Source organism: Aythya fuligula, chromosome 3, assembly GCF_009819795.1.
Source record: "Aythya fuligula isolate bAytFul2 chromosome 3, bAytFul2.pri, whole genome shotgun sequence".
Lineage (NCBI taxonomy): Eukaryota > Metazoa > Chordata > Aves > Anseriformes > Anatidae > Aythya > Aythya fuligula.
The window spans coordinates 109,076,496-109,097,962 of record NC_045561.1 but is presented as its reverse complement, the minus strand read 5'-3'; the positions used below and the strand labels follow the sequence as shown (position 1 = coordinate 109,097,962).

At 37.7% G+C, this 21,467-nt stretch overlaps 1 protein-coding gene across 6 annotated transcripts in view; it reads left to right on the top strand.

Annotated features, from left to right (window-relative positions):
* Nucleotides 1-21,467, top strand: part of PUM2 (pumilio RNA binding family member 2) — a 66,987-nt gene that overhangs the window by 27,720 nt on the left and 17,800 nt on the right. For 4 of the 6 annotated variants that reach the window (XM_032185680.1, XM_032185678.1, XM_032185676.1 and 1 more), the window contains exons 3-12: nt 1,187-1,292; nt 1,589-1,776; nt 2,418-2,590; nt 5,911-6,181; nt 6,486-6,579; nt 8,111-8,236; nt 9,388-9,527; nt 11,122-11,260; nt 17,584-17,727; nt 18,777-19,058. In XM_032185680.1, coding sequence (XP_032041571.1) covers nt 1,187-1,292; nt 1,589-1,776; nt 2,418-2,590; nt 5,911-6,181; nt 6,486-6,579; nt 8,111-8,236; nt 9,388-9,527; nt 11,122-11,260; nt 17,584-17,727; nt 18,777-19,058 — 1,663 coding nt within the window. The remainder of the gene's footprint in view (nt 1-1,186; nt 1,293-1,588; nt 1,777-2,417; nt 2,591-5,910; nt 6,182-6,485; nt 6,580-8,110; nt 8,237-9,387; nt 9,528-11,121; nt 11,261-17,583; nt 17,728-18,776; nt 19,059-21,467) is intronic. The other 2 variants (XM_032185677.1, XM_032185675.1) reach the window with 1 other exon arrangement.

Genomic DNA, 21,467 nt, shown 5'->3' with positions numbered 1-21,467 from the left:
GGACATCTGTCAGGGCAGGTCATAGCTACGATACTCTTGCAACTATAGTACAGTCCCATAAATAGTTCTGTTGGGCTTTGGCTGTTGGTCATCTCTAACCCCAGTCTTTGTGTTACTGAATTTTTTATGTAAAGAACCCAGGGATTTAAGTATATAGCTTAGTTAATCAAAATATTTTTGTGCTAAAAGTTCTGGGAGACACAGGAAACATCAGTCAGCAATCCTTAAGTTACCAGAGAGGAGCTCCTTTCACCTCTGTTGTTTCATTATTAATATCTGTGACCTGCTAATGGCAGTCTTAACCTCTGCTTTAAGCAGCTTTCATGAACTCTTTTAAAGCTACATTAAGAAAAAAAAAGTGTCGTTAATAGTTCTATTGAGGCTTGTATTAGGCAGATGTGAAGTTGAATGATTTTTCCTATCAGATAAGCAACAGGAGAGAGATTCTTATTTGTTTGTTGCTTTGGTCATGTCACACCAAGCCTCGTTCTTGAAGACAGTACAGAAGTGATTCTGATACTGATAACTTCAACAAGCTTGAAAACTTCCTTTAGAAGTAGTAATGAAAAAAATCATACAGCTAAATGAAATGGCTGGTAGGTGCAACTGCAAATGTGATGGTCAGTGACTTGTAACCAGCAGATCCGTATGGTGTGGAGAAGCTGACGTGTCGTGGTGTGGGTTGGTTGCTTTCTGAAGTTTGGAGCATGATCCGTTTGAGTGAGCAGAGCTTTATAATGAACTGCTTCTGTTTCTGTTCGTCACGATGGTGTTGGTTAAAGGCCAAGCTTCTGAGCCAAAATGTGGAGAAGGCAGCGTTATGTTAACATTTCTGAGAGGATTGACTTGGTTTAACACAGGGATTAATGTGATTAGCGTTTTATCAGAGCTGCTTCTATATTCACTATCGCTTCCTCATAACTTGAGAATCTGTCTTATTGGGGTCATTTCAACATATATTTTTTTTTAATACAGCATCAGCAACAACTTTTAAGTCTTTTTTTTTAAATTATTCCTTGGTTGTGCACGCTTCCTTATGTAAAGCTAACTTTGGTATTGGCCTCTCTAAAACAAATTGCCTGTCCTCTTTGTTATACTATTTATTTTTTTACCTATCTATCTATTTTCTTTATCTGTCTTTTTTACCTATCTATTTTAAATAAAACAATTTTCTCTTTTTAAACAGCTTTTACCTGCCAAAAAGTTTTGGGAACCTGATGATTCAGCAAAAGATGGACAAAAAGGGATATTCCTTGGTGATGAGTGGAGAGAGACTGCATGGGGAACTCCTCGTAAGTGATAAATTATGTACTGAGAAATCAATCATGTTTAGTAAGTGTTATTTCAAAGTAAAATATTACAATAAATGATAGGTGTATGTTTAATTTGTTTTTCCTTTTGTTTTAGTTGGAAAAATCTATGTTTCACTGGTGTTTGTGTGCTAAAAATACTTTTTGAAAGTGAGGTTTGGATTTTCTTATGTACTTGAATTTTGGTCTCGTTTCACTTCTCATCTGCAATGAAATGCAAAAATATAACAAGTTGTGTTCAGAAAGTACAATTGTGATTATTTATTTATTTTTAACAGACCATTCTATGTCCCAGCCTATTATGGTACAGAGAAAGCCTGGACAGGGTTTTCATGGAAACAGTGAAGTAAATGCTGTATTGTCTCCGCGATCAGAAAGTGGTGGCCTTGGAGTGAGCATGGTAGAATATGTGTTAAGTTCCTCTCCAGCTGATAAATTGGATTCCCGGTTTAGGAAAGGAGCTTTTGTAAGTAACATAGTGTTAAGCTTGCTTAGTTATCTACTGTAGTCTTACTGAATTACGTGGTTATATTTTCTACCTAATTTGTTCATTTTTTTATCTCTTCTTTTTAGAAGGAAGTGTGTAGTTGCTATCTGCCTTTCTTCCTTGGTTGGAGGGGGCAGAAGAGGTCAGAGGGAAGTGGTTTGGGAATCTTGACTAAATAGCTGTCTTAAAAACAGTACTTTCCTAATACCTTTAAATAAAGGTAGGAAAAAAGATCGCAAATCCATTAATTTAAAATCTGTAATGGGCTTTATTTTAGAACTTCCTATTTTGTGTTTCAGTATAAGGGGGTTTCATGTACTGGATGTTTTAACTGTGTAAGATAAAGTTTAATTTGAGGTGTTACTGCTTTAACAGTGCCGCTATAGTTAAGGTTGAGTTAGCTCTTCCATTATAAATCTTGGCATTCCTTTTCACATTCTGGCAGTTATTAATTGCATGTGGTTGAAACTTGATGACCAAGTTACCCACCAAATGCAATTTCATTGAAAACAAACTGTTTGTATTGTTTACGTGCACTGTAGTGTAGAATTAGGTCACCTTGTGGTGCTCCTATTGTGTTCTGTTAAATACTCAGAATCAAACAGATTCTTTTTCCTCAGGGCACTAGAGATGCTGAAACAGATGGACCTGAGAAAGGAGATCAGAAAGGCAAGGCTTCTCCATTTGAGGAGGACAAAAACAGAGATCTTAAACAAGGAGATGATGAGGATGTTACTAAAATAAATGGCAGAGGTTTGCCAAATGGAATGGATGCCGATTGCAAAGATTTTAAGTAAGCTTTTAACTGTTTCTCAAGAAGACGAGCATGTCTCTTAAGGCATTATTACAGTTCTGGTTTGTGTGTCAGCTTTAAGCATTATCCAGCTGCAGAGTGATTCTTGCTGCTACCTCACGTCCTCCCTTTCCCACTGTGCCACATGTTTCTTAGGATGTCATTAGTGTGTGTATCACTTCTCATGAGCCAGGTTCATCTTAATAAAGTCTTTCTTCAGAGTAAGTGAGTACCTTCTCGATGTGGTGAATTAAAGAGGGATGAAAGCTTTCACCCTTTTAATTGCAAAGAAAATTCCTTTCTCTCTCTCTGCTTCTTTTTAATACTTTATAACTTTTGCATCTGATTGTTGCTGTAGAGAGATAGCCCTGCAGAATTTTAATTTGCCTTCTAATTTTGCTGGTGGATACCGCAGTCTAACACAGCTACTTCCCCACAAAAGTTTTTGTAGAAACCATTTATTTGGCTAAGGGGAAACGATGTATTTCTCTATTCACACAGCTGAATGTTACCTATTTGCAATACAGAATGGTGTTACGATTTAATTTGCTTTCTTATTAAACAAAATGGAGCAAGCTCAATGTTTTTGAAGTACAAACTCCTATAGGACAGCACAGCCACCCTGTTTTTGTTTTTGGTTTTTTTTTTTCATAATAATAAAATGCATTTTAAATTGGGTGTTTTTAGAGAACTAATCTTTGGTTTTAAATGACTGGTGCATTTATAACTGTCACACAGAAGAGTTAGCAGGGTTAGAAAACTAGAGCGCTGCTCATAAATTTGTATTGATGTGATGAACGTGACTGAATAGTTGTAATTTCATTAGTTTATAATTAAACACTTATATTAAAATGTGTGTTTGAATCCCATATGTAAGTATTTCTTATCCTTTTTAAAAAAACAACACAGTGTAGTCACTTGAGGCTAAGGAAGGAGTTTTCAGGCCTATTTTTCAGGACACGTCATTGAAAAGAATATGTATCAACCATATCAGAGAGCTCAAGCTAATTACCTCCTTCCGGGAGCATATGCAAAATAAATTTGCTTCCAATATCATAAGTAGAAAATGCAGAATAAATTTTGTCCCGCTTTTCTTTTCCGGAGTTTATTTCAGTTTTAAAATACTTGATTGCAAAGTACCTTTTGTATTATTTAAAGAGGGAAATGACTAAAAACTAGTGCAAAAAAGCATCCAAAGCCAGTAAACCTCTCAAAACATAAGGTCGTCCAATTTAAATGGCCCATGTAAAGTGATGGTATAGAGCCCTCCACTTAGAGGTTTATAATTGAAGTATTGACACAACTTTAACTATAGCAAGAACAGCACCAATATGAGGAGCTTCCTATGCTACGTAAACAAGTATTAACAAAGAAACTTTGTCCTGTCTTCCTCCTTGTATTTTTATTGTACTTACTCATGGCATTTTTTTAAACTAAAATACGTATTGAAATAACTGCCTCTTCCTTTTGTTCTTCAGTCTTTTGATACTGTATGTCACTTGGGAAGAATAAGGAATGTTAAATGGCTTCAAACTCAGGTTTATTCATTGAGCAAGATACACTTGCTAGCTAGGATACTTAGATGATAGCCTGTACGTTGTACATGACTGAATGTGACAAAAACAAAACAAAACAAAAAAACTACTGTAAAAAAAAACTGCTTTATCCTGAAATATTTTGTCCAAAGTAGTAGATTATATTGTACTGTTGACTGAGCACATGAAAAGACTGCTTTCAAGTTAAACAGTCTTTAGAGTTGATATTAGCAAGTGCATAAGTACTAGCAGATCTCTTGGCATTGATCTTATGCTTTGGTGAAGAAGAGGGACTTCAGCTTTGGAGCCCTGAGGAGGGAGGAGAACAGGTACTAAAGGCTGTGTCTCTATCTTAGAATTAGTGTTCAGGCAGTGTAGTGTTGGAATAGATACAATTTTAGTCCTGCAGGGTTGCTTTTTTTGATTATGAATCCAGTCTTCACAAATAAAGCAGGTTTGCCTGGAATTTGTGTGTTTCCTGCGAAATGATAGATTGCTGTAATCACAGCGCTCAACACAACTAATGTGTTAAGGGATCATAGACACAACTCACTCCTGGTAGCTGACATTAAATTATTGTCAGTAAAGAAAGGCTAGTCTAAACAGAAGATAAAATACCAGTCCAAATTAAGGTACCCTAAATTTAACGAAACGCAGGATTGGGAATCTGTTGAGGATGTGACTCCACTGACACCTCAGTTCAGGTGTTTGCATGCAGGTATTTGCAGGTGCACTGGGAGATTCTCCTGTAGTCAGTGGAGATGCAGTCAGTAAAGCAGTGGAGATGTGAGAATGATTCAGCTTTTACTCTACAGTTACTTCCTAGTGACTGGTCAGTTGAGTTGCTATCTAGGCTCTGTCAATGGCACTAACTAAATTTTCATCCTCAGTAGGGTTTTAAACACCAGTGCACCTACAGATGCCTAAGTGTAGCCATCTAAATCCCAGACAGTCCCCTCCAGCTCTTCCCATTTGGAAAGCTGAACCTCAGGGCTTTGACACAGTAAACAATTTCCAGCTGCATCTCTCTGACTTGCTGTCAAAAGAAAAAAGGACACTCACGTTTTTGCTCCATCCTAAGGATTTTCCTCTGGAACAATGGGCTGTGTTTATTCTTAGGAAAGTTGAGATGGAATGGATGGGGTTATAGTAGGGACACTTTTTTCCCCTGAGCAATCATCTGGTGTAGTCTATTAAATCACTTGTGTAGGACATGAAATGTTTTAATTGAGTGCTAAATGAGGGACTTCCAGTTTTACTTAGAGGTGAAAAATGTATTGTTTGCTTTGAGATGTGAAGGATACTAGCTCTATTGTATGTTTGTCTTTCCCAGTTGAAGTTTTATTGTTTCCTTCTCTCCTTTGGCATGAGATCCACTTAGCCATGTCCTTTTATTTATTTTTAATTATTTCTCTTCAGTGTGCTTTATAGTAATTGTCACCCCCAAAATGCAGTAAAGAGCCATCCCAAAAGTTACAGGTTATTGCAGTTTACTTCACTGTAAATAGCCTCAAAGTTTAGTTTGTTGTTCCTCTTACAATGATTTAGAGACATGTATATTCTAAAGTTTAAAAGAAAAAAAAAAAGAAAGAAAAAGGAATTATGCTTTGAAATGAAATATATCCTTTATCTTGAGCCATCAGTGCATGCTGGTTAAAATCAGTCTGTTGTTCTCCTTTGTAACATCTCTGTTCAGAGATCCCTTTAAAGTAGAAATGCTGTACTCTGCCAATAGACAGTGTTATTTAAGACTGTAAGAGCCTATCTTGAATTTCTTCTAAACAGTCGTACCCCTGGAAGTCGACAAGCCTCCCCAACAGAAGTAGCTGAACGCTTGGGTCCCAATCCTAGCACCACAGAAGGATTAGGTCCACTTCCCAATCCTACAGCCCACAAGCCTCTGGTAGAAGAATTTTCAAATCCAGAAAATCAGAATCTAGATGCCATGGAACAAGTTGGTCTTGATTCTCTACAATTTGACTATCCTGGCAATCAGGTACAAATGGACTCTTCGGGAGCTACTGTAGGACTTTTTGACTACAATTCTCAGCAGCAGGTTAGTACTGGACTTGAAAAGATGCCAGATGAGTCCTTTAAGTTATGCATTATCCAATTTGATAGTTGTTTAAGCATGTAATGAATTTTGTTTTATTATATGTCCTTGACGTAGTTAAAGGGAAATATATATTTAATCTGGAAGAATATTGGTGTGTAATTTTCCAGTTAAGTAACTTAGGGTAGAAGCCTGGTTTAAAATCTTTTTTTTTTTTTTTTTTAATAAATAAATCCCAGTAAATTATAGCCATGACTTTTGAAAACTGAAGTGCTTCTTTTTTTTTTTTTTTTTTTTTTCCTAATAGCTTTTCCAGAGGACTAATGCTCTGACTGTTCAACAGTTAACAGCAGCCCAGCAGCAGCAATACGCCCTGGCTGCAGCTCAGCAGCCACACATAGGTGAGGTTTTTGTCAAGTGCAGCAGGTGTCTGTGGCAAACATTTGTGTGTGATGCTCTGATATACTCCTGTGTTTCACCTGCTCGATTCTAATTTAGTTAGATTGGTCTATTTTAGCTCATTTTAGTGGTCCTTCTGAAAACTGCCCCGAATTACTGCGTAAGACAGTCCTGCCCTTAGAAAATGCTGTTTCCTGATTCATTCTCGTGTGTAATTTTTTTAATTTTGAACTGTCAAGGTAAAGAAACGAAAGGTACTTTAAATAAGAAAAATCTCCAATAATTAGTGATAGAAACAGCACTTTTATTATGCTGTTATGCAGTTCAGTATTTTTGATAGTCCAGCTAAAACCATTGTATAGTAGAATTTGGAAATCAAACTTAGTGTTTGGGTTGATTAATTCTTTCTTTGTTAATGGCATCAAACAATACCTCTTGGTTTCTGGAAAAAAATTCTTTAGCAAGAATTTTTGCTGTCTGTTAAAGTAATGCAGTGAACGAATTGAATGCATAAAGTTCTTGCATGAAGCTCACTACCAGCTCAGCAAGGAGGCTAAGTTTCAGTGACACCAGTATCAGTTTTATCAGCCACTGTGGCAAAGATGTGCATTTGGGGAGGTAGAAGCATGTGAGGTTGGCACATACGAGGAAGCAGTTCCTCATTTAGGGAAGGGAGCTCCTCAAATTCTGGCACAGTAGGACAGATATGAAGACACTGTAAAAGTGGTGGCTCTTCAGCATCATCCAGTTGATGGATACAGACTTGGAGTTGGGAGCGAGGCAGGCTGAGACATTTGTGTGAGACCACGAGTCCTCTCTAATGCCTTGCTTTGCCTTCTGAACTGCAGAGAAGCCCCCTTCCTACTAAGTGCTGACTGAGCATTCAGCATTCGTAACAAATTTAGCAGCCAGCCTCCTGTTTGGAAGGAGGAACATAGTTTGATGCCTAGCTTGATGGTTCTTCAGTTGTTGCCTTCCGTTACAATCTTTACATCAAATTTAGATGCTTGTGGAAGTGAGGTTAGCATTTCATAACTGGATAATTTAAATCAGATACCTGGTTTTTAAATATCTGATTGTTGTCTTTTTGTTTTGTTTTGCTACTGTCAGTGGAAAGAGGTTTATGTATCTAGCAGGTGATTCCTTATCTGGCTGATGCACCCAAGATACTAGATGGTTTGTCTGATGCAGATTTAGTTGTAAGACTAGTGAGACACGTAGATGGTTAAAGTTTGGCAAGGTAAATTCCACCTGGAATATTCCATTCTGTTTAAGGGTGGATAGATATATGAGATAATTTCTTTGGAGTCTGTAGATCAGCACTACAAAGCCGTTAGGCTCTGGGAGCAGTAACAAAGGACTGGTGAGGAGAGAAAGAAGCTTTGATTTTTATAAGGCTGTATCTGCTCTTACAAACTTCCGAAGTGTAAGCAGTTCTGATTGTAACAGATATGCCTTGTGATTTGTTTGGTTTGAGTATGATAATGCTTGCTAAGTATGTTAGCTATAATTAAACTCTGTTTATTACTGTAGCAGGCGTATTCTCAGCAGGCTTGGCTCCAGCTGCTTTTGTGCCAAACCCATACATTATCAGTGCTGCTCCTCCAGGTACTGACCCATACACTGCAGCTGGATTAGCTGCAGCAGCCACCCTAGCAGGTAACTGAATGCTTTCTGGTGTTTATCTTGATCATTTTCCTGAATGAAATTAGAAAGTCCATCCCGTTTATTTTTTGTTAAAGGTATTTCTAGGAAGGAGGGACTTGTAGGGAAATATTTGCAGTTTTGAATTTTTTCAATCTGTAAAGGAGTTCAGTTCTCGTTACATATGCATTCGGAATATTTCTTTCCTTTGGGCATCTGTATGCAACAGGTTTCTTCTTTTCTAAAAAAGAGTTTATCATTAATGAGGTTGTATCTGACATTAGTAGAACATCTTATTTTCAGAAGATGAGACAGCTGGCATTTCCTCCTACGTTTTTACTCAGTGCATGAGTTTTCTAATTCCAGATTTTCTCCTTCCCAGTGGGCATGAGAATAAAGTGGGTCTCCAGTGTGCTCAAACCCAGGCACCAGATAAAAAAAAAATCTCTTTAAAAGTTGATACCGCTGTGAAACAACACTACTGAGCATTCAAGTCCCAGCTTAGTGCTCAGACCTGAGCCTAACATTTCAAAAAATTCCAGAACTCCAGTTGGTGGTTTCACAGGAAAGGCAGTAGAACAGATGTATTATGTATTCGCATATTTACTTGTATACAACACAATGATATAAAAAGCTCTTTATAAGAAGAAATAATAAGCATTCTTCTGTGTGTTCTATATACCAGCAGGTTGAAAGGTAAGCGTGCAAGATTAAGCACACGCTGCAGTGTGTGTTGTAGCGGGCAGGGAGGGAGAGGCAGTAGTCGTACACATAAAGGAGTTACACAGAAAGGAGGAACAGTGGATGGCCAAAGGCTCAGTAAATCACTGCTGGGGGGATGAATGTGGCTCATTCCATGATGTCCTTTTTCCAGCCGTGGGAACTGATTTTGAGTGTTCTTTGATTAAGCATTAATTACTTTAAGTTTTCCCTTTTATCACCTGAGCTTTATCATTTTTCTTGGAGAAGTTACAACTTCATAAGAATCGTTTAAATTAACCCATTTGTGTTAATATATCCTTTTGGCTAATATGGGAGAATTTATTTTTTAATACTGATTTTCGTTTGACATTTAGAAGATAGATCAATGAGAGATGCTACAAGCAATGTAAACAATTATTTTAATTGGCTGCAACAGATAGAATAATCAAGTTCTCTGTTTTTAGGTCCTGCTGTGGTTCCACCTCAGTATTACGGTGTTCCATGGGGGGTGTATCCAGCCAATTTATTTCAGCAGCAAGCTGCAGCAGCAAATACCACAGCAAATCAGCAAGCGGCTTCACAGGCACAACAGGGGCAGCAACCGGTACGTTCCTCCTGTAAAGGAGACATGCCTTTAAAGCCCTAACTTACCTTTTTCAATCTGTAAAACGGATTAGATTCCAGAAGACTTTACTGGACTCCTTGTTCTGTTGTAACAGTGGCTGAACATTAATGAATTTACTGTTTGATTTCTTTTAGTTCTCAATTTCTTTACATTAATGTACATTACTCTTAAAATTCACTTATTGCATACCAAATATTTGGTTTGTTTTGCAATCTCAATTTCTAAAAATAGATGAAAAATAATTCCTTGAATCTAGGATACTGTGCTGTTATGAGTTTACCTGTCCAGATAACATGGTGTGTGTACTTAAACTTTAAAGTAAAATTTAAAACTAATCTAGGAAAATAAACATGAGGGCTGGAAAGGGGATGGAATGGTAATTTATATTACAACAGCCGTGTGTTTCCTGTTATTTTTACCTTGGTAAATCATGACTAAGGAATTGGTACAAGAACTTGTTGGGATTTTCCTTAAGTGACTTTAAAAAATAATAATAATTTTCTACAGTTATTCTTGATGCAGTTTTGAAGCCTTAATGTGATACTCCAGTACAAAAAAAAAAAAAGGCCTTTTTTTCCAGAAATGAAAAATTCAAGATTTACAATAACGTTATGCTTGACAGATGCTTGAATGAATGTTAGTTCATTTTCTACTACCTATATGGTTAACGTCAGTGTCATTTGTAGAATTTTGATGTATAAGAGATGACTTAGAGTTACCATGAAAAACTTCAAGTTTCCTTATCATCATGGTTTTGCTATTTGGTGGAGCTTTCCTCCTACTGATCATGGTTATTGGTGAACTGCATCAGTTGAATTTGCATCTCCAGTAGCCTTTTGCTTTCTCTATAAAAATTAATATCCAGTTGGTACAAATCACATATAATATATTTTATGGGGATATATTGTAAATCTAAGGGGTTGGAGTTGGATGATCTTTAAGGTCCCTTTCAACCTGAGCCATTCTATTATATTGTTTTCTTATTATTTTGGACCCAGAAAATATTATTTAAGCTGAGAGGAATAAAGTAGTTGCAATAATTTTGATTGCTTTTTCAATCTGATTGATTCCCACAGATAGGCTGTCAGAACATAATAAAAGAAACTTGTGTTGTAGGGTGATGTGTTACATGAATTTTTAAACCTTAATGGGTGCATTTTTACAGCATTGTTGGCAGAGTAGTATTAATTATTTAGACTACAGGCTTTGAAGTATTTATACTAACACTGATCGAGTGCCTGAGAGTAATGTAAGCAAGTAATAAATGTATTTGTCAAGGAAGGACGAGTGTTCAGTTAATCTGGATCACAAATGTTACCTCTTTCAGATTTTCTTTCTTACTTCATGCTCATTATCATTGATGAAGCATACATATACTTTGTCACACCTGTGAGCAAATTCATTTGCTTATTTTTCTTTATATATCCTTGAAACTGATAAGGTGGAGTATTCACAATACGAAATTCAAAATTTATATCAAATATGCAAAGCAACTGTTCTAGACCTTTTGCAGGATATGATGGATTTGTTTTCTCACCTTTTAAGAAAATGGTGTCATGTTGGTCTTTTGCAGGTTCTGCGTGCTGGAGCAACTCAGCGCCCACTTACCCCCAATCAGGGTCAGCAAGGGCAGCAGGCAGAGTCACTTGCAGCAGCTGCAGCAGCAAATCCAGCTTTGGCTTTTGGTCAGGGTCTTGCTACAGGCATGCCAGGTATGTACATCTACCACTGAATTAAGAGCATACTTGAATGTTAAAATATTGGTGGTGTTAGATACCAACTTAACTATCAAAGTCCTGCTATGTTTATGAATAACTTCTTAGAATTGAGTTTTACATAGTCATATGTTCATAAAATACTCACACAGGATTCTTCAAACACAAGAAGTCAATCGAGCATTTTTGATTTGAAGCATTTTCTCTGCTGTTACAAATGCATGCACAAGGGATATCACAATTTCATATGTAATGAAGCAAATCATGCTGTCTTAAAAGGTTATTAATTGTTTAAATGGTTACTCCGATGCAACATGAAGTAATAATTTATCTTTCTGAAGTATTTTTTTTTACCTGTGTCATGTTATAATAATATAAAATCTAAAAATCAGAACCCAAAAATAAATTTAAAAGGAAATTACTGCCTAATTTCCTCTGAAGACCTCAATGTGCTTGAAGTGGATGTACTCCAAAGTTTTTCCTAATCCCATTCCTGCTGAAAACTCCATGTCTTCAGCACGCATGGCTTCTGACTTCTAGGGAATGGTTATTCTGTGTCTCAGTACATGTGCCATAAATTCATAATGTCAGTTTGAATTTCAGCATCCTTTTTAAATGCTAGGTACAATTACCTGAGCAAGAACAAGTAACGCATACTTGGCCCTTCTTCAGTATCAAAGTTAAGTTTTTACACAGTTAAATCAGGTAAAGTTGATGGTAGCTGCAAACACACTCCACTTGTACAGGTTGTGTCCCTTGTTAGCAGTACTGCGAAAATGCCTTGCAGCCTACAGATGGATGGATACAGTTTGTCACTGGGTGCTCTGGGACTGCACTGCGTGCTTCACCCAGCAGTGGGATTTCATACCTCTAGCTGCAGAATAGACTGACTATTGTACGTTGTCTGCTCTGTTTTATAACTTTTATTTTGTTCCATGCAGTACTATCTTCAGCTTTTAGCATCTTTCTCTTCCTCCTAAAATGAGAAGTCATCAAAGTGTGCTGTCATAGCACCTTTCAAGTGGTTTCTCTGCGCCTCCCCAAAGCAGCAGAGAAGGCCTGCAAACAGCACAGCTTATCAGAGATGCTGTAGGCATCTTTGCAAAAGCCTCAAAGGCTTATCTGTGCCTTTTTGTGTGTGTTCTGTGGTTTGCTTTTTTGTTTGTTACTGCTGCTTATTAGCTCTTCCTTTCCACATGGAGCTTGAGGATTGTGGAGTGGCCTGTGCCTTGTAGCAAGCTTGTGACACTTAGCTGTAATCAGATCTGAGAAGGCCTTCGTTATAGGAAGACTTAAATGTGGCATTATTTTATAAAAGTATCCACATTAGATAATTCAAGGGTAGTTCTTAAAGCTCACAAAAGGCAAAAGCCCCCTCTCATCCGAGGTGCAAAGAGAATGTCTGAAATCTACTAAGTCTATTTCTAAAAAAATTATTGGTCTCTTTTAAAATCATCAAAAGTGAAATAGGTTTGTCACTGGAGTTGTGCAGTTACATTTGAAGTTCTTCTGGTCCTGTAGCAAGTCATCCAGTAACAAGAGTTCTTAAACCAGGCAGTTTCTGGTAAGAAGAATGCGCAAGGCAAGGTTGGAGGGTACTCCCAATTTCATCATCTATGTTCAGTACACATCTGTTTCTCCAAATAAAACCAGTCTTTATCACAGAGGAGGGCTGCGTTGGGCTTAGTCATCTGGATTTGGGAATTTCCGTGACCTCAGTGGTCTGAGGAGCTGTTGTGCTCCCAGGAGATGTAGCTGCTGTACAGATGCTGCAGGGCTGCTCTGTTTACCCTTAAATAAATGTCTGGTGGCTTAATCACGTGGAGGATTTTGTTGCTTGCATAGGCTAAGTCAGGTGTAACTCCAGTTATATCCAGTTCACCCAAGTCTAGCTGACAATGCAGTGGTGCATCTAGCGTGCAGATGGACGTCATCACAGAATGGCTTGGGTTGGAAGGGACCCCAAAGAACATCCAGTTCCGACCCCAAAGATCATCCAGTTCCAACCCCCTGACACAGGCAGGGACACCTCCCACCAGACCAGGTTGCCCAAAGCCCCATCCAGCCTGGCCTTGAGCACCTCCAGGGATGGGGCATCCACAGCTTCTCTGGGCAGCCTGTGGCAGTGCCTCACCACCCTCTGAGTAAAGAACACGTATATAAGTTGTCTGAATTATGTGCATAAAACACTAAAATCAACAGTTTCGGTTTATTGGCATTGGGAGTTTTATTACCTAGAAGAATTTGTAGTGTGCCATTGCACTGGGCTGTGCATTCTGTACCTCCCAGGAAATAGAAGTCAAATTTAATTGTGGCAGATATACAGGGAATTAAGGGTATTGGCAAAATTGCAATGGTTATAGCAAGTCTAAATCATTTACTGATAGGAAAATACGTGCTGAATGTGATTTGTTGAGAGGAAAAGCACAGAGATAAGGCTGTGTATATCTTTGTCAAGACAAGCAAAAGGATACAGCACTTCAGTTCTCGGTGAGCTTGGGAGACTGAAGCGGAGGATGCAACATTTAAGGAAAGAAGATGAAAAGCTGAATAAATTTTCAAATCTGTATGCAGAGGAGAATAGCTGGATCTTGGGAATGTTCAGAAGGAAGAAGCTGTAAATTTCTCTACACAGGGACTCCACAGTGACTTGCAGGTTATGATCCAGAGTGGGGGGAGAGGTGTCAGGGTGGTGGTGTTAAAAGGGGCAGATAAGTGAGCTGGCAGTAGGAAGTGTCACATCTGTCAACTTGAGCAGAGAGAAGTGACAAACTTTGACATATGTTTGGCGTAAACCTGTGTCATCAGCGAGGGAAGATGCATAGAGAGAAAGGAGTAGGAGATCTGGGCAGAGCTTTGTGTTATTATATATATAAAAAAGTGAGAAGAGTGTACGAACTAGCCAATGAAAGGCACTGAAGAAATTACTGGATGGATAAAAGCAATGCCGAGCATGGGTTGTAAGAGCCAAGAGAACATAATCTCCTCTCGTTTTCTCATTCTGTAAGAACATTTAAGGTTTGTGTGACAAGAATCGAAAAACTTCAACGTGTGGCTTTGGAGACATTTGGAAATGATTTCAGTAAAGCAGAACACTGGTAAACCAGGATGTTTATTTTAGTATTCCCTGCTGATCTTGAGACAGTAAGTGTAGGTAGAGCAGCCAAGTTCTAAGATGAAAGGTGTGCTTAGGATATGATTAGGAAGCAGAGTGTGCTTTTTTTCTTCTTGTTCCACTCTAAGACCACAGGAAGCTTGAATGTGAAGTCACCGAAATGAGGTTTGATGGCTGTTAATTTGAGGGGGAAATTGCATAGCCACAGGGAGGAGGAGAGTTGATGGAGAGGTAATAAAAAACAAAACGCGAGGAGAGAAGGAATTAGAGTGGAGAAGACCTGGCAAGTCACCATCGTGCCTTTGAGAAGGGAGAAAGGTGGGAAATAGTGTCTGTTGTTGTGCATGCCTCTCTGGGGTAGGGCACAAAGCTTGTCAAATACAGTGTGATGAGGGAGGGGATGGCAGAAGGCTTCAACTTTGCCATGAGAGCTGCTGTTCTTCCATATTTGTGATGTCAAAGCAAATAATTTTATGCCTCGCTTTGAGGCTCCAGATGCACTTGGCAAGGTCTCAGATATTAAATAATCTCTGTGTTGCTTTCTTCTGGTGGCTTGAGTAGAAAGCAGAGAGGTGCTGTTATGTGTCACCTCAGAGACGAGGAGTGTGGAAGCATCCCTCCATTCTCATACTTAGCTCAGGCCTTCTGAATCACAGAATCATCTGGGTTGGAAGAGACCTCCAAGATCACCGAGTCCAGCCTCTGACCTAACACTAACCAGTCCTCCACTAAACCATATCCCTAAGCTCTACATCTAAACGTCTTTTAAAGACCTCTAGGGATGGTGACTCAACCACTTCCTTGGGCAGCCAAATTCCAATGCCTAACAACCCTTTTGGTAAAGAAGTTTTTATTTTCTGGATGGGCTGTATCTCAGTGCTAATGACTTAGCTTATTATTACTAGTTTTAAGTGGCCTGTTTGTGGTTGGTGTAAGAGTGGCAAGTAAGTGTCAAGAGAATTGTGGATTTTTTTAATACAAAGGTCAAGTGCAAGTTGCTTCTGTTTTTTAATTTGGTGGTTATTGTTCTCAGTTACTTTATGAAAACTGAAATTAATGTGTTAAACTACATTAGTATTAATTCCAGAAAATTTAATTACTACAGTAGGGTAATTTTTTTTTAATTTTTCTTTTTCACATTGGAAGATAGGCTTATTTACATTATGTGGGCCTGAAGTCATATAAGAGTGCTGTGTATTAGTTTCAGGTGAGATCAAGGGTGTAAATACATGATCAGTCCTTTTTTAGCTGTAGCATTGTCTGTGGGTTCGAACATCTGGAGAGAGTAGGTGGACAGAGCAAATCCTGGTAAGTGTTAACCAGTTCTGAGTTTTGGAAAAGTGTTTTTCTATGATAACAGCAACAACCCAAAGCAGGACCAGCATGATCTTACCAATTAAACGTGCTATGAGTAGAAGTAGAAAAGGAAAAGGTAATTAAATATTGTTAAATTAAACATTAAAATTATCAGTCTCACATCTCCCTAGCTTGGAAAGAGGTGAAGGTAGTGGAGCAGCACAACTCAGTTGTGCAGGTGGAACAGGCAGTGGCAGTTAAAGTTTTTGGACCAATTTCATTGTAAGACCCTGCTTTGGTTCTTTTTAGCTAAGTCACCCTGTGCTGCTGATGAGGAAAGAGAATATAGATGCACCTGCACCTAGAATGCAAAGCAAATAATGAGCAGTGAGAAAAAGCAGGTTGAGGATGATAGTACTGGCAAGTTTTTGTAATTAGCACTACGCATGCATCTTGAACATGGAATTGAACCTGAACTTCTGGATTTTCATCACTCCTTTCCTGTTCGGGTAATACCTGAGTCTCTTCATATCTTCAAATTTTCATAGTGTGAGAGAATTTGGACTTGAATCTCCAGCTTCCCTGCCCATAGCCACCAGGCTGTAGGCAGTTGGTGTTTCTAGCTCTGTTTTTGAAGCGAGGCTTCTGAGCAGAAGAGATTATACATCTTGTTTTAGAAGTTGAGGAGAACAAACATGACTTGGGAGCCTGGTGATGAAGGTACTCACCTGGAATTAGAGGCCCTGGTCCTTATGTTGAGGTCTGTACCTGTTTCAGAGAGAACTTGAGAAATTATGCCCTCTGTTAGACCTGGTTTTAAACATGCATATTGACTGCAGACGATGTGCAAAGTCTTCGTTCTTACAAGCACAAAACAGTCATTTGTGTGATTTTTGCGAAATCATTTTTTTTTCTTAACAGCATGAGTAATATTTGAATATGGAAGGAACATTGAAATTCTCTTTTCTCACTGCTTTATATTTAATAGTCAAACTACAAATTAGTGCTACATTTCTGTTGTCAGTTTCCTTTCCTAGGTTATTCTAGCTCTTGTCTTCCATTTTTGGGGATTCTTATTCCAGTTCTCCAACTTGATTATAAAGTATCAGAGCTTTAAAATTAATCCTCTTGCTCTTGTGCTAAATAAGAGGTGTTTTTTTTCTCTTTTGTATCTTTTCCTTTGCTTCATTCATGTCTTTTGTAGTATTTTTGTTCCTATTGCTTGCTTTTTTTCCGTTTTCAACTCAACTTCCTTTCTCCTCTAGTTCCAACTCTGTCAACTGAATGAAATGGTACTTGGATTACAGTCTGTTCTGTGAAACTGATTGGGACTAGATCGTTTTTATTGTTCTAAAATACTCTTGCATGTGGAGCACTCGTTTCGTAATGTATTTTTGTCAGTGGTCTTTAAAATGTGGCCAGGCAATATAAGGAATTGCTGAACTTGCACATGGTCCGGCCCTTTAACTGTATAGATTTCAGTACCTTTTCAGGAGTATGAGACAGTTGTAGAATATTTAAAATTGCTGAAAAGAAGAAAAAAAAGATTCAGTAGTGATCCAGTTCTGACAAGTTGTGGCATTACTCTACCTTTTCAACTGTGGTATTGGAAACTTGATTTATTAACCTTGAAGATACACACTCAACTTCAGATCACTAAATTTAGCTGTTGTTCTAGTTTCTTAAAGATGATGTAGAATACTCCTAGGCTTTTATAAGATTTTGGAGCTCTTTTATGGTGTTCTTTTTTTTTTTTTTTTTTCTTTTGATGTCTGGTTGATGTTCTGGGGTGCTACTGCAGAAATGCTGTTTTCCCCATCGTGGTGTGGTGCCAAGATATTTCAATGAGAGAAGCGTTGGCTGATCAAGACAACATGTACTCCTAATTCTTTTATTCTGTATTGTGTAGGCTATCAAGTACTAGCTCCCACTGCCTATTATGATCAGACTGGTGCCTTAGTAGTAGGCCCTGGAGCAAGAACTGGCCTTGGAGCACCAGTCAGATTGGTGGCCTCAACCCCTGTTATAATCAGTTCTGCAGCAGCACAAGCAGGTAAGTATTGGGTCCTCCAGGGAGCTTTCTTCCCATTTTGTACTGAATTTCAGTAATGTTAGTTGACTAGTATTTCATATTGTTGCTTTGGTTGATATGCATCCTGTGAGGCTTTCCAGTTGTGAAGGATATACCATGCATGATCTTTTTTATTTTTTCACCTCCCTTTCTCTACCACACACAGCTGTTTTACTGTTTTTCGGAGATGCAGCTTTCCTTTTTTTTTTTTTTTTTTTTTTAATTCAGGTTTGCAGTCCACTCCCTGTACACATACAGGCACATTTCTGCAAATGCTGTTGCTACTCTGATAAGAACAATTTCCCCTTTTCTCTCCCCATGCATACAACACACATTGCTCGTTGCTCCCCAGAATGGAAGCATCGTTTAATTGCTTCAGCCTGGCAGAAAATGATGGAGTATTCTGGGGCCTTGCTATGCTTTTCTTATGAAAGTATTCTTTTTTTTTTTTTTCCCATGAGAAGTATGGCAAGGAAAAAAATACTTAATGGATAGCAGAAAAGGAGAATTAGTACTGTGAAAAGTATAGAGCTTTCTTTTTCGTTAGGTTAGTGGTAGTCTGGTACCACTTCATTAAAACGCTGTATTTATTGTATTTATTACATTAAAATCCAAAATATTAACACCAGATGAATTAATGTTTAGAAAATGAGATTTTAAGCTAATCTATAGGCTTCCTACTGTGGCATTAGTTGCTGAAGATGTCTTTGTTAGCTGCAACTCTGCCATTGTGAATTTGTGTATTGAAGCACAGTTCAGTGAACAATAATGTCTTACATGTTTACACTGAAAATTCTCTCCGTTACATTAACTATTCTGCATCTTTGAATAGCTTACAACATACGCTGTCTTCATTTTTTTCCATCGTAATTAAGACTGCATTATATTATAAAGTCTCTTTTAGTCCTTTAATATGTGAATTTTTGCTTGTTTAAGAGGGTTTCGTAAAAATAAGATTTAGATCTGAATAGTCCATTTTCAGTCAGAAATGTTTGGGAGAGTAATGACAATTGAAAACGTGTGTTTTACAGCTGCAGCTGCTTCAGCTGGAGGAACAGCAAACAATCTCGCGGGAGCCACGAACGGTCTATTTCGGCCCCTTGGTGCCCAGCCACAACAACAGCAACAGCAAACAAATAGTAGCCTACAATCCAATTCATTTTATGGCAGTAACTCTTTGACCAATAACTCCCAAAACAGTTCCCTTTTTTCCCATGGTCCTGGCCAACCAGGAAGTACATCTCTTGGCTTTGGAAGTAGCAGCTCTTTAGGAGCAGCTATCGGCTCCGCACTTGGTGGATTTGGCTCATCAGGTAGGTCGTTAACGTAGTGAGGACATTGTGAGACTTGTGTGATAAGGAAAAAAAATGTATCTGTATCCAGACACATTATATGCACATACATTTCCAAAATCAATGTTGAAAAAAGTTATTCAAGTTTAAAGCAAATTATAGGTGAAGAAAAAGGGGGTTTAATTTTGTTCTGTATACAAGATTAATTTTTGAAAAATACCCTGTAGTTACAGATACCTCCAAAATGTTTTTCCATATTGAGCATTGTACTTTGCCCCAGAACTTTATATTGATTTTTTTATTAAGCTTATTTTTTTTATTTGCAAGCATGTCTTCATTTTGTGTTTAAAATAACAATCGATTACTTTTAAGATACGCATTCTTTTGTTGTTCTTCCTATATCAGGAAAATTTCCATTTTTTTTTTTTTAATATCACATGATACTCTAAATTTAATCAAATATTGCAGTGTTTCTTTCCATAACATTTTTTGAGGATTTAGGCTGTCATCCTGGAAGGACTGAAAACCTAATAATAGTCCTCGTTAATTTCAATAGGTTTAATCTTAGATACATTTAAGCAGAGTTTGGGGCCTTAAATTATAGCAACAGATGCTCCTGTTTGTGTTATCAAAAAAAAAAAAAATAGTTGTCATCTTTTTATGCTCTATAGCAGAAATTCATTCTCACAGATTTAAATATAAAAGGTAGGTTTTCTTATATTTAAGGTTCAGCGTTAGTAAGGGAAGTTAGGTGTTTTTTCCAAAGAATATTTCTTTTGGCCTGTTAGTGTCTGAGTTACAGAACTGATTTGTTTACTTTTATTATTTTAATGAGATAAATGGAGCATATTTATATTATGAATCCTGCAGATGTGTAGAAATTGGAATAAAAAAATTATACTTAAACAGTATTTTTCAAAGCAAATTGCCCCATGAGGCTTTATAAAAATGTTGAAAGGAGCATAGAAAGTGACTATTATTACAAAATAGCTCGGTATGTGGAAAAACAGAAGGAAAAACACACCCTTCAGTGTTAAAACATGATACCTCTCATTTGGTAACTAAGTGGAGAATAGTGACATCAAATTACCACATACCAACGCTGAGATCTTCTCAGTATTGTTTTTTCATAAAATAATCTGACAATTTGCTTTAACAAAACTAATGCTAGGAAATCCAAAATAAAGTTTTACACTGGTCCTCTCTAACCTCTGCCTTTAAAGAGTGGAGCAGGGAACTCTAAACATGCCATTTTCAAATTATTTTTTTTTAAAAGGCCACTCAGATGGGTAGGGCCTCTTAACAATTTTCTGTAGGGCCACAGCAGGTAAATCTCACAAAACAATTGTGCTATCCCAGTGCTGTATTTTGTAGTGCAGATTTTTCCTCAAATACTTGCAGGAGTTCAGTGAATTCTTAGCAGCTGTGTTTCGCTCTAGATACAGTTTCATTTCATTGATAGATGTGGTCATAAGCATATCTGTATATTTAATGCAACAGGCCCATTTTAAGGCTCTAGGTAGAATACTTTTAAGCCATAGAAAGAATTAAGCCACAGAAGTCTTTATCCAACATTATCACAAGGACCTCCATACAATGCAAATTTTAGTTTTGTCTCCTTAAGAAGAAACAGAACAGGTTTTGTTTTGTTTTGTTTTGTTTTGTTTTCCTGGCACAGGAGATGATGCCTTTTTCTTGTAGCAAAGTTCAGTTGCAGAGCCTCGTGCAGAGCCTTCAGCATAGACAGCACGTTCTGAAATCTTGCAGCCGTGTCCTAGGTGATTTAATTAGCCTGGTAGTTTCCACAGAGGAGCAGGAAGCTGGTGCTTTTGCAGTTTGAGAAGTGCTGATGAAAGGTGCTACCTAAACCTGAAAGATTTTTAGTAGTATTACTGGAGTAAAAGTACATTGAAAGTGCCCTTCTGCCAAGTATAAATTGTACTTGCCATAACAGCCACTTAAAAATATGCTTCCTGATTTTATTATTTTTTTAAAAGCAACAAATAATAAAATAAAAATAAAAACTAAGAAAAAAAGAGCTGTATGTACATATGAATTGAATTACACAGATGAGTACTTATAAAAACACTGTTAATGCATGTTGAGGCAAATTAAAAGCGAGTTTATTTTTTGATTTGCCAAGGCTTCAGCTTATCTGTAGCTTGTCTAAGCGTGTTGTAAGGGCTGGATTTCAGTTAACGTGTTCCATGAGGTCTGACAGATGGCGGTACTGATCTTGCCCTTACACCTTGCTTATGTTTTCAGTTGCTGCTGGGAGGGAGCAGAAGAAGCTCTGTTTAAAAAAAATAAAAATAAAAAAAGGCAAAGTTGAGCCTGTTCTAGCAGAATGACTGAGCAACAAAGGAGAAAATAGGAAGAGGCAAGCATAGCATGTAAATGAAATCACGTTACAGTCCTCTTTTATTACAA